The 11,471-nt window shown below is 35.1% G+C and overlaps 1 protein-coding gene across 2 annotated transcripts; it reads left to right on the top strand.

The window, feature by feature from the left end:
* On the top strand, nt 1–8,308 carry LOC135683349 (uncharacterized). 2 transcript variants are annotated; one of them, XM_065198688.1, is made up of 7 exons: nt 1–301; nt 719–1,123; nt 2,096–2,231; nt 3,516–3,708; nt 4,340–4,700; nt 5,369–5,525; nt 6,745–8,308. In XM_065198688.1, exons 2-7 carry the CDS (start codon nt 755–757, stop codon nt 6,768–6,770), a joined length of 1,242 nt encoding a protein of 413 aa, XP_065054760.1. In that variant the 5' UTR covers nt 1–301; nt 719–754; the 3' UTR covers nt 6,771–8,308. The 2 variants fall into 2 exon arrangements, with proteins under 2 accessions (XP_065054760.1, XP_065054689.1); XM_065198617.2 differs by having other exon boundaries at nt 2–337.
* The last annotated feature ends 3,163 nt before the right edge of the window (nt 8,309–11,471 follow it).

The raw sequence follows: 11,471 nt of genomic DNA, 5'->3' as shown, positions 1-11,471 counted from the left end.
CATTTAAAGGTAATTATTCATAGTGTAGTAAAACCATCAATAGGGCTGATAAATATAGTCTTTCTTGTACAATCAGTCACTTCATAGTTTTGATGGTTGCAAAATAAATTTGATTAGGAATTCTGAAAGCTGAGTATTTTTGTTATTGGAATGCAGGTTTTTTGGTAACAAAAGCTGATCTGTATTGCTTTTAATTGCAAACATTTGCTTTCGCAGGTATCAAGTATTCTAGAAATGACGCTTTGTGCAGTCGTTGTACTTGCCGAGGTAGTTTTGAGAGGAGAAGAAAGAAGAAACAAGGGTAAGCTGGATTCATAGTACCTTATTTTTTACCAAGGTAAGATAATTTTAAAAAATATTATCAATATAGACTTTTAGCTATTCTTTGGCAAATGCCATGCTCGTGTAGATGCCCCCCAAAGTCTAACTTACGGGTATCATTTTTAATTTAAATAGTTATTCTAATGCTATCATTGCTATTCTAAAGCTATGAAACCAGATATTTATCAAGATAATTATAGAAAAATCAATAAAATTGTAAGTTACTGCTTGGAAAAAGCTAGAATGTCTCAATGACACAAAATTAATCAAAACAATTTTTTTTGGGCCCCAAATGACCCAACTTGGCCATTTACGTGTAAAAGAGCAACAAACACTGAAGGTTGAATTCTTTTTTCAAAATGCTTTTGAAAGCAAATGTTTATTTTTGATATTTTAGAAACTTTCCGCTATCGATCTGACATTCGAACTTAAGATGCTACCTGTAACTACTAGTCTGGCGATTACCTTTATGGTACAGATTATGTATGTTCTTGCGTTCCGGTTTTCATCAACACCATGCCCAAATCGACACTATTGCTACTCGGCAGAAATAAAATACATGGCATTTAATGCTTTGAACAATACCTATCTAAATAGTTCACAAGATATCATATCAACATATATGGCAAAGAGTCCAGAACAGTGCATGGGGGATTGCACAAAAGAGAAGAAATGTCAGTCTGCAAATTATTATGCCAGAGCTAACAGGTCATCAATGTTTTGCGATTTATTGAGCACCAATAGATGGACTGATGGAGAAAACGTCACTTGCAGAAGCAATTCTACACATTATTTTGTTGAGGTATGTACTTAATCTTCCATGGATTGTATGCCAATGGACCTCTCAGTTATGATCATTGACAATTCTGTGTTAGGAGCTTCGTGGCAATTTTTCCGTAGAGAGGCATGGCTAATTGCCATTCCGATAACAGAGCGTGCTGATTTTGAGCACACCTCGCCAAAATATTCAAAAGTAATGTTGATTTCAACATAGCCCAAACATGATAAAATCTTGTATGGCTAAAGAGAAAAAGTTAAATCCGCTTTTGACCTCTTCTAAATAGTTTTTTTTCAAAACTAGCTCAAATACCCTTTGCGCCACATCTGTTAGAAAGGCACTCATATAATATTGTTACCCAAAATAATGGAAAATAACAATTTGTGCATTCTAGTGCAACTATACCAATGCATCGATAAAGGTGAACGCATTCTTTGGTTTTCTAAGGAGCAATGTTGCTGACTATCAGTTTCTTAGAGGTTTAAAGAAAGTTAATGATGATCTGACAAGCTAATTAAATCAGGATACATTATATTACAATCGGGATACATTATAGCAAATGTTGTGACGCATTGGCAACGTTTATCAAACTTGTCTAATTCATTAAAGGAGTTCAAAGGAGCTCCCTTAAGAAATCATTTATATATTTTTATGCTCAAACTTGCATCCGAAAGGTCAAAGGTAAATTCATGGTTTGTTTAAAGGACGAAGCTAAAAAAGGCTACAAAAGACTAGAGTTTAAAAATGCAAGCTGTAAAAGAGGATGATAAGGAAAGTAAAAGCAGAAAATGAACAGAGAAAAAAATAGAAAAAATCTACTTTTGAAAGAAGTGTCAACTTTTTCAATTGTGATTGATGATCATAACAGGTGTTTTGAAAGATGCAAAGTAAATTCAGGAGAGAGCTCACCAAGGAAAATGAAGGCTTTTCATTGTGTAGTTTAGTCTTAGAGTTCCCTTAGTGGCATGAAATGTATTTAAATACATTGTATTACAGAATACATGTCGCTCTAACCCTTGTAAAAATGGTGGACAATGCATATCGCTGTATCAGGAAGGAGCATATGTGTGCAAATGCAAGAGATATGGGCATACAAAAAGGACTAAAGGGTTTCATTGTGAAAGAATCGAAGGTAATATATCAATACTTTCTGTAGAAGTACGCAATTGAACTGTCTTTATTTCATATCAACTGTTTTGTATCTGTTTTAATGCCAGTTGCATCTTTAAACTGTTAAATACAAGCTTATTGATAGTAACAAAAATGAGTTTTCACCAGCATGCATCGATTTCAAAGCAAAATATGCGGAATTCTGCATTTTTCTTAATGGAATGAAACACAGATATAAATTAGAAAATGACGTTTTATGCTCCGAGGAGTGTCAGACGAAAAAGCTTTCAGTATTTTGTAAAATGTTTGCTTTTTTCAAAGCCATGTTCATGTTCTGTACCGCCAAAAAACTGTTTTAACAACATCGAGCACTGTTTGCTAATACAGTTGATCATATGCATTAAATATGTTACTGGTTTTCATCAAGAATTTTATAAAACGCTCCAAAAATATATAATAGTCACAGAAGTCACAAAAATGCGTTCCGAGACTCCCAGCAGAAGTTGGCATCCAAAAATGCTTTACTTTATTCGTTTGAAAATTGTTATATGAAGTTTGACAGAATGTTTGATTCGTTATAATTCGTGATAAAAAGCAATCCTTTTAACCATTCTTAAAGATATGAAAAGAAGAGACGCAAAGCAAATCTCAAAAGTGTAAGGAATGAAAGTTTAACTTGCTTTCCACTTTATAAACTAACGCTAACATTTTTTAAGCACTTTTCTACAGAGAGGCCTGAATACCCAATGCTTTTACGTTAAAATCCAGATTTTTTCATGTCACTCAGAATGTGTTCCATTACACTATTTTTTGCATCGATTATTCAGTGTTTTATAACTAAAATAATGTGCAATTTAAATTTATAAATTGCAAAACTTTGTTACCCAATGGGAAAGTTTGAACAGGCACTCTCAGATGACAATTGTTATTCACGTTTCCCCATTGGCAAACAGCAATTCATGAGATTTTCGATGACACGTGACTAAATTTTGTCACTTATCTCTCTATCTGCCCGGCAATGTTTTCTAGATGTTTCTTTGTTTTACGAGTATTTGAGCCTTGTGTTTCTCATTTCCATGTTTCGTAAAAAATGTGGAGTTGAGCTTCAAAACTTGCAAGTTCCAGGTAGATCACCATTAAGAAGGTAATACTTTAGAAAGATTGTGTGAGCTTTTTATCATTAGGCTACCACGGTGACATCGTGAAAAAGTAAAAATTTTAATCAGAAAGAAAGTTCTTGAAATTGAAAATTAAACCGAGTTGAGATGTTTCATGTTTCTTAAGTGTTTCATTATTGTTTCTTAAGTGGCGGAGGAGACATCAAACTTATACCTCAGCTTCGATAAAGAAAGTCAGATCCTTGGTGGCGGTAGAACAAAAATCCACGGAAAAGCGATGATTTTGCCTGTGCCAAACAGACTGTCTCCAGTTGCTTACCTGCCTGGTAGAAAGGAGCATTACATTCAGTATTATGACTTTAACAACAAACTCTGTATCAAGTAAGACTGCTTCATAATACCAATGTTAACCTTTGTAATTTAGAAAATGTAGAGATGTTGAAAATTAAGATATACTTCTCCCTAAAACAGTCAATGTTGACAAAGGTTCTTTGCTAATGATCCTCGCTCAATTATTCAAATGGTATCTTTATATTTTGGCAAATACAGCATAGGAGCAGGGCGGAGCCACGGGAGGTAATGGAGGGGTACTAGTCCCCCCCACTATTTCAGAAAGTTGGTCCTTGAGATTCTTGCAAATCTGGTGAGAAAACTTCTGGGGGGGGGGGATGTACGTTATCTAGATCGTCACATTTAAATGACATTTCTTGGGAGACAAGAGGTGTTTCCTCAGGAAGAAAATGTTTCTTCCAACAGGGAAAAAGGGCGTGGTCCAAAAAGGCGTGGTCCCTGACATTTCTTTTGTCCCCTGCACTTATCTCAGGCTGGGGCCGCCACTGCAATATGAGGGACTGCTAAAGTCTAAAAATATACTATAACAAAGATATGTTTTAGCCTCCAATTCTGCCAAGTATGCTTGGCTGTATCTGTAGCAGACAGTCTTTGCATAACTGATGTAATGCAGACCTTTGTAATGCTGAGCTGCTATTGAGGATTTCCTGTCTCATTTCAGGCACATACCGAACTGCAGAACATCTCCAAATGACGGATTATCAGTATCTTTGTGGTTCAAGATCTTCAGAAGGGCTCAGATTGAATTCAACCAGAACCCGAGATGCGAATCAACATACCTTGTATTTGCCCAGACATCTAAAGATGTGAACCAGGACTACGGATTTCGTATTTTTATACGAGGTTGCGCAGAGAACGCATTCGGTGTTCAAATAAGAGATAGTAATAAGTTGGCGAAAGTGGTCTGGGGAAATGCGTCTGAGAAATCTCTCAGTGAAAAATGGTCACATCTGCTTTTCACATACAAGTATTCTCTAGGCTTGACTGTGTATTTCAACGGAGCTCAAGTGAGGAATAAGGAAGTAGGAGATTATCAGACATTTATTTAATTCATTTATTCATTACTTTGCAATTTTGCCAATACAGTTTTTTATAAATTCTTCCGTTGGACATAATCTCAAGATTGACGTTAGCCATCCTACTTTAAACTCATTTTTCATTGGAAGTTCAGCATTCTAATCTCTAGAACCTTGATTCTCAATTGTTTCTTAAAGATATAAATAGTTTCTGCCTATTTCTCTCCCCTCAAAAGAATCTCTAAAAAACTATCTTTCCCGATTACATCTATGGACAGTTGCTAATTTACCCATTAAATCTATGTACAAATTATTTCCCGGCTGCAATAATTTTCGAGAAAAGATATCATAACTAAGCATATTGTTTAAGCATTTCCTGAGTAGATTAACTGCCTACTTTAGTAAACAAACAAAATTCTTAAGATTTTATTATCTTTCTGATAGTTTCAGTTTTTACAAACAAACCGATTTTCTTTCCGTTAATTCCCACCTTTGGCAATGAAGCACCCAATATATGGAAATTTTGTGATAATCAATTTAAAAAATCAGGAAAAAGCTGGAACATATCATCGAATTTTCGAATTTTTGCGGTACTTAAAGCATATTTGGATGACTAGATTTTCTTGCTTATGGTTATTAGTTATCTTAAAATATTCTGTTTTAATCTATTTTAGTCATCATTTCCCAAACCCTCATTACGTGGGAGTCCCCTGCTGAAATCTCTGCAGATTGGCAACATTGCTTCAGGCGACCTTGAATCGTACATTGACGACTTTGCGGCCTGGTATCATTACCTATCCCCCGTCGATGTGGAGAACGTGTTTCATGAAGGTATATTTGCTTATTTGGTCTACTGTCTACTGTTTTATTATGGCTATGGCCGCTTTTCTAGGTTTTAAGGCAACTGACAGATCTAAGATGGCTTAAGACATCTGTCAATCAATTTTATCCAATCAATGAGCTCGTGAGTGGAATTACGCCCACTGATTGGTCAACTTTGTTTGATAGATGGCTTAAAGGCAATCTGTCACGACATTGATTGATTATAAGAACAAATGGATTTTTTATTGTATCGAGCCTCCCTTTAATTTGATCGCATTGTAAAAAATATGGCGGAGCGCTGGAAAGCTATTGTTCCAGCTATTGTTCTCTTTAACCAATCCACAACGAGACAGATTTCCTTTAGGATCCTTTTATTATATGTCAATTGCATTTAATGTGATTGGCAGCATACCTCTTGGCGGGGTATGGAAAGCCCGATGACACCCATGAAATGAATCTGATATCTCTCTTCAGAAGAATATAAATTAGAATTTATATCCCTTCTAATAAATACAATTCGGTTACTTCTTTTCATGATGATTGCTTATAGCTGCAAAGATGACTTAAATTGACAGAAAATGCTTTAAGAGTGTACCAGGATGATTAAAATACCAATGCCAAGATTTTGTGGTTAAATTGGCGGAATATTCTTTGACTTGCTGTAAAAAACGCTATTTCCACCAATTTGATCTTTTTAAGGAATTCTGTGACCTACGGGTATTCCTCAAAAAAAGATTGTTCAAAAGAAGATGATCAGATGCATATTTCTCGTTGTTTTTGGTAAAAGAATTTTCAGCATGCATTCATATATAATAAATAATTATAATTTTACGAACCTTTATACAGGATATAACACTTAGAAATGTTAATGCTGTTATCAATTTGTGTCCTAATCCTACCTAAGATGAAGAAAAATCTCAAAAAAAAACAAAGTTGACATCGATAATGAACTATATACAAGGATGATAAAAATGTATTAAATAAGTATTTAAAAGTGTTTAGCTACAATGTCACAAATTTTCAGAACAGTATTTCTTTGTTATCTTGTTATTTTAATTCTTTTGCTGCATTGGTTGTAACAGGGAGTCTTTTTTGTCAGGAAAAAAATTTGAAAAATCTATAAAGCGACAAAAACTTAGGGTTACAAATATTTTTACACTTGTGCTTAACCAATAATTTTATTTTTGTTAATTTTCTGAATATTAACTTTATTTCTGAAAATATCTAGGTATACAAAGAAACAGGTTCATCTGATCTTAGCTCATGTACCCTGCTTTACATTGGAAGTGTGCATTATCCACAATGGAAGAGGCAAGAAAACGCACTCTCTTATCTAAATTCATAGAGTTTGTTGTAATAGCACTTTATTTGCACCTCATTCTAGAGACACAAGCATGCTCAACTGTAGCTTTTTTCTAAAATCGTTTAAAATTTTCTAGAAGGTATCGTAATTATAATAATATTGTAGAAACAGTTTGTGACCTAAAGAATTTTTACTTTGTACCTTGTCATAAATTATACACGAATAAGAAATTGTTTTTTCTTTACGAAACAGTGTTTAAAAAAGAAAGCCTTTAATTGCAAAGTGATATTTTAAGTTCATTTTGAATCTTGAAGCTAAAGAAACTTATCTAGGGCCTAGGTTTTATTTGGAACACAGTTTTGTAAAGAATCATTTCTAACGATCCAAGCTGTGGTATTCTAGAAGAGAATTTTTAAGGTCTCAAACAGAAATTCATAATAAGCCTCTGGTACCGCAAAATTTATAGTATGACGTGTTTCCGCTGTCTGTGCTATTTTTAAACAGAATTGATGTGATTGACATCCTTAAGAATAAATGTGCATAATTTATCAGAGGGTAAAAACAAATAGCCTTTATCGAGGGTTGTCTTTTCTGCTGTTCAAAGCCTTCTCTGGTTTGGGATCGAAATAACTGACCAAAAATTAAGGTGTCATTCGTAAACGCAAACTGTTCATGCACTACCATTATAATTTTTGGCAAAGGCTCCAACACAAGTGATCCCTAAGACCAGAGTCCAGAAAAGTTGTTAACCTTCCTCCAGACAAAAAACATCTTCACACCTTCCTCCTTGGCAAACCTTCCTAGCAAAACAATAGAAAGTGGGCATGGCTTGGGTGTGTCGTATGAGCTTCTATTGTTTTTCGTGGACCTTCCTCCGGTCAGTGGCCGTGCGACCGTAATGTTTTCTTGACTCTGCCTATGACATTTTCTGGGCTGTTTGGATGTATTATCTGTTACGGCTATGTGCCTTGGCTAATATGCCCTTTCAATTTTCATTCTTTTTAAGATATTTCTCGTCATCTTCTATTTCTTCCATTTTCCAAACAATTGCTATTGTCTCTTGGTAATAATTAATGAAATGTCTCTGTCCGAATCTAAACTAATGTTATTTTTCACCAATGAGCAGTTCTAGTCATCGCATGTTTGAAAATAACTATTTGGTCTCTCCATAATTTTGAACTTAAGTCTGATCATTGTTGAGTAGAGTGTTTAAATGCTCCCAACAAACGATGAAAATCACTCAGTTTCAACCAACGATGAACGCTGTGTCGCACCACTAACCATATTTTAAGTTGTTTAAACTTTGCTGACCATAGCTTCACATCCCTCACCACACTGAAAAGCACTGGAGAGGGCCTAACAGCGCAAATTGAAACACTGAATTAGCTTCAAAGAAATAGTGACAATGACAGAACGAGCAATTTTAAGGTTATACTAAATTTGCCGATAATAGAGACAAGTTAAATTTTCTTATTAGAAACTTTATCAATAACAAACAAACAACTTTATCAACATTTTACTTGCAAAATAAGAAAATTTCAAGATTTATACCAAGTTCTTAAATAAATTATATATATTCAATTGAATTAAGAAGATTTGTGCGTTTTTGGAATACAGAACTTAACACTATAAGTAATTTGCAAAAAAGACCCTTACGTATAGATGGTCTAGATGGAAAAGACATTTCGAAACGTTAAAAAACTCACTGCCATACCGTAGGGTAGTGTAGGGGGAGCAAGAGGGGGAGGATCTCCCCAATGGCAAATAATTTCTTCGAAAAGGGCATTTTCTGACGTTCCAAAGGGCGTTGACTCCCATTTTTCAGCTGCTCAATTTACCATTGCCCTCTACTCTTACCACCTTGGCTAGGCATAGTCAATAGGCTAGGCTACTGCTCGCATACAAAATGCTGTCTTTGACTCTCTCAGCTACTATGAAGCTCTTCACCATTCGGCAAAAGAAGACTAATTACTTTGTGTACAAAGGCTCTTCACTTAGTTTTAGGAAAGTAAAAGAAGTAGTTAAAAATTGTTTTTAATCGTATGTTAATTCTTTAATTGTATTATGGTAATATGAAATCACAAGGGGGAAAACAGAATTTTGACGTTTCCCTTTTTGAGTATTCTACACATACAAAATTAAGCATACAATTTTGTGTAAAATTATGTTTAAATTTTACGCATGTAAATCTTTGAAAGTTAGTTAGAACAAAAGGTCCTCTTCAACTTTGTCCTCCATTCTTTGTACTCTTTCATAAAATCTCTAAAACCTTATCTTTGAACTTCCAAAGAAGATTCATTTCGGGGTCTCAGCAGTATGTCGGCAAAAACAAGCCCATGAAATCAATACGTCCTAACTTCTCCATTCAATATCAAGAACTTTGCCTTTCATAAGCTCCTGTCCAGGCGCGGATCTAGGCCGGTTGCACAGGTTTCAAAAAACCGGTCAAATTCTAAGAGCTATGTTTCTCTGTAAATCTTGAATTTTTGATCTAAATTTCAATTGCAACAATTGCTGCATTTCTCCCTGACTGACTACAGTTCTTCTGTTTATATACTGAATTAAGCCTTCACAAGAGTTTGACAGAGTTCCCAGCTTCTTCATCTTTTTTCTCAAAGTATCCGAGGATTTCAAAATCGAGGAAATCAGCAACCATTCGATGTGACAGCTTGGAGTATGCTATCTATGCGCCAATACCGGTGGCTGTTGTTTTCTGAAAACCTGTGAAATTTTTTTTGAAAGATTGAACTTTTTGAAGAACTAACCGCATTATTTCCTTATCAACATCTCGATCAATTCTAGTGGCCCCAAATATGAAGACACATTAGCAACCAAAAAGCAAGAGCGTCGTCATTTATTTGTCGCATCCACGATTCAACAATCGAAACGAAGTTTTTGTGAAACTCTGGACATCTATTAGGCATCAAACTTCATTTCGTGCACTGAAAAAATTTTATCAATTTCCACTTAAGATAGTCCGAAGTTTTTTGTGTTCAAAACTCTCTAGCACAATATCCCCGTAGAGTATCTCTTTTATCTCTTGCTTTTAAAAGTCGTCAGATAAATGAATTGGCATGTTCCAACATTTCCACCGCAGCAGCCATCAGTTCCGTTACATCTGGATCGTAAAATATAGTTGAAGCATTGGAAATTGGCGTGACAGGATTTTTAGACAACGAATTTCGCGTTCGTGGCACGTCATTGGGTGTTGCAGCTGTTGAAGTTCCTGCTCCTGATCTTTTGCTAGTTGAAGGCTCTTGCAATGATGCCGTAAACTTCTCGTTCGTGATTTCGTAACCTCCTTTCCACAAGATAATCATCTTCATCAACTGTTAAGTCCACAATTATTATTCCATTGATGTAGACTTATCAAACATCCTTCAACCATCATACAGAACATCCTTCAACCATCATATAGAGCATCATTCAAGCATCATACAGAACATCCTTCAAGGCATCATTTAACACTGTAAAAGACGTCAATTTTCTACGGAACAACTTTCTCATCAGCATAACTAGCTTGTTGCAAGTCCAACGATGGTGAAGACATCTTCAAATGACTAGAAAAATTGAAAGTAATGCAAATGTATACATTTCTACAATCTTGGTTGACAGCGGATCATTGCTTAACATTGCATTTAATTTTGTGTTAAAAAAGATCATATCATTGTTAAAATATACGTTTAGTTCATTGGCCAAAAAAGCTTATACTCGTTCATAACGATAAGCATATACAGCGGACAGAGCGTATAAACATTACGTCATCGTAAGCTAGCCCAGATATGCCCAAAACGCCAAAACACTCGCAAGCATGTCCCTAGATACAATTTCGTAACAATTTGTAAAAAAGGAATTTCCCGCACAATTTTTTAGAAGTAGCCTCATTTCCATGACGGCGTTTGACTGGCACCTGCCTACTGTTCTTTAGCCTCCTTTTTAAACCCAGCTTAAATCTGGCTAGCCTCGACCTTATACCACTAGTAGAGAGGGGTCAGGATGGCTGTACCGATTTCCGGGGAGAAGGGAGATCCCAAATAAGATCTAGCAAATTGTCGTGAACGCCAGACTCTGGAACCTCTAAGTAATTCAGAATATTGAATATACTGATTAGTTTTACATTATTTATCCCACAGTACCCATTTACTCACAATATAACATTGCAATGGTTGTTTATTCTATTCTTTAACCCAAAAAGAATCAGGAAGAATAACCGCATTCAAAGATCAGGTATGCGTACGGGTGCTTTTAATCCCTACTTCTTTGCAGGTGATTTTGTAGATGGTCAGTGGCTTAAGACAATGAAATGTCAAAGGTATTCTGCCGGTTTTTCTTTCTATTTTTAGACATGTTAACTGGTTCTTGATGCTTCGATTCTTCTTACACAGCAGACTAATTCATAGTTGTACACTTTAGTAAAATATCTGGTACATACTAAAAACCTGTTAAAATTTAAACTTTTTTGTTAAGACTTGTAAAGATTTATGAAGAACCTGAAAAAAAAGTTGAAAAGTATAAGCCTACTAAGGCTCGAATCATTCAAGCGCTTTTACCTAAAAAATGTCTATTTATCAAAATCTTTATAATTGGCTGTCATTCCTACTTGCCCTTCCAATTAAGCCGTCTTATCTGTATACATAATAATGATGTGAGCA

The sequence above is a fragment of the Rhopilema esculentum genome, chromosome 17 (assembly GCF_057945365.1).
Source record: "Rhopilema esculentum isolate cy_ngs chromosome 17, ASM5794536v1, whole genome shotgun sequence".
NCBI classification, from domain to species: Eukaryota; Metazoa; Cnidaria; class Scyphozoa; order Rhizostomeae; family Rhizostomatidae; genus Rhopilema; species Rhopilema esculentum.
This window is presented reverse-complemented; position numbering and strand designations above follow the sequence as displayed.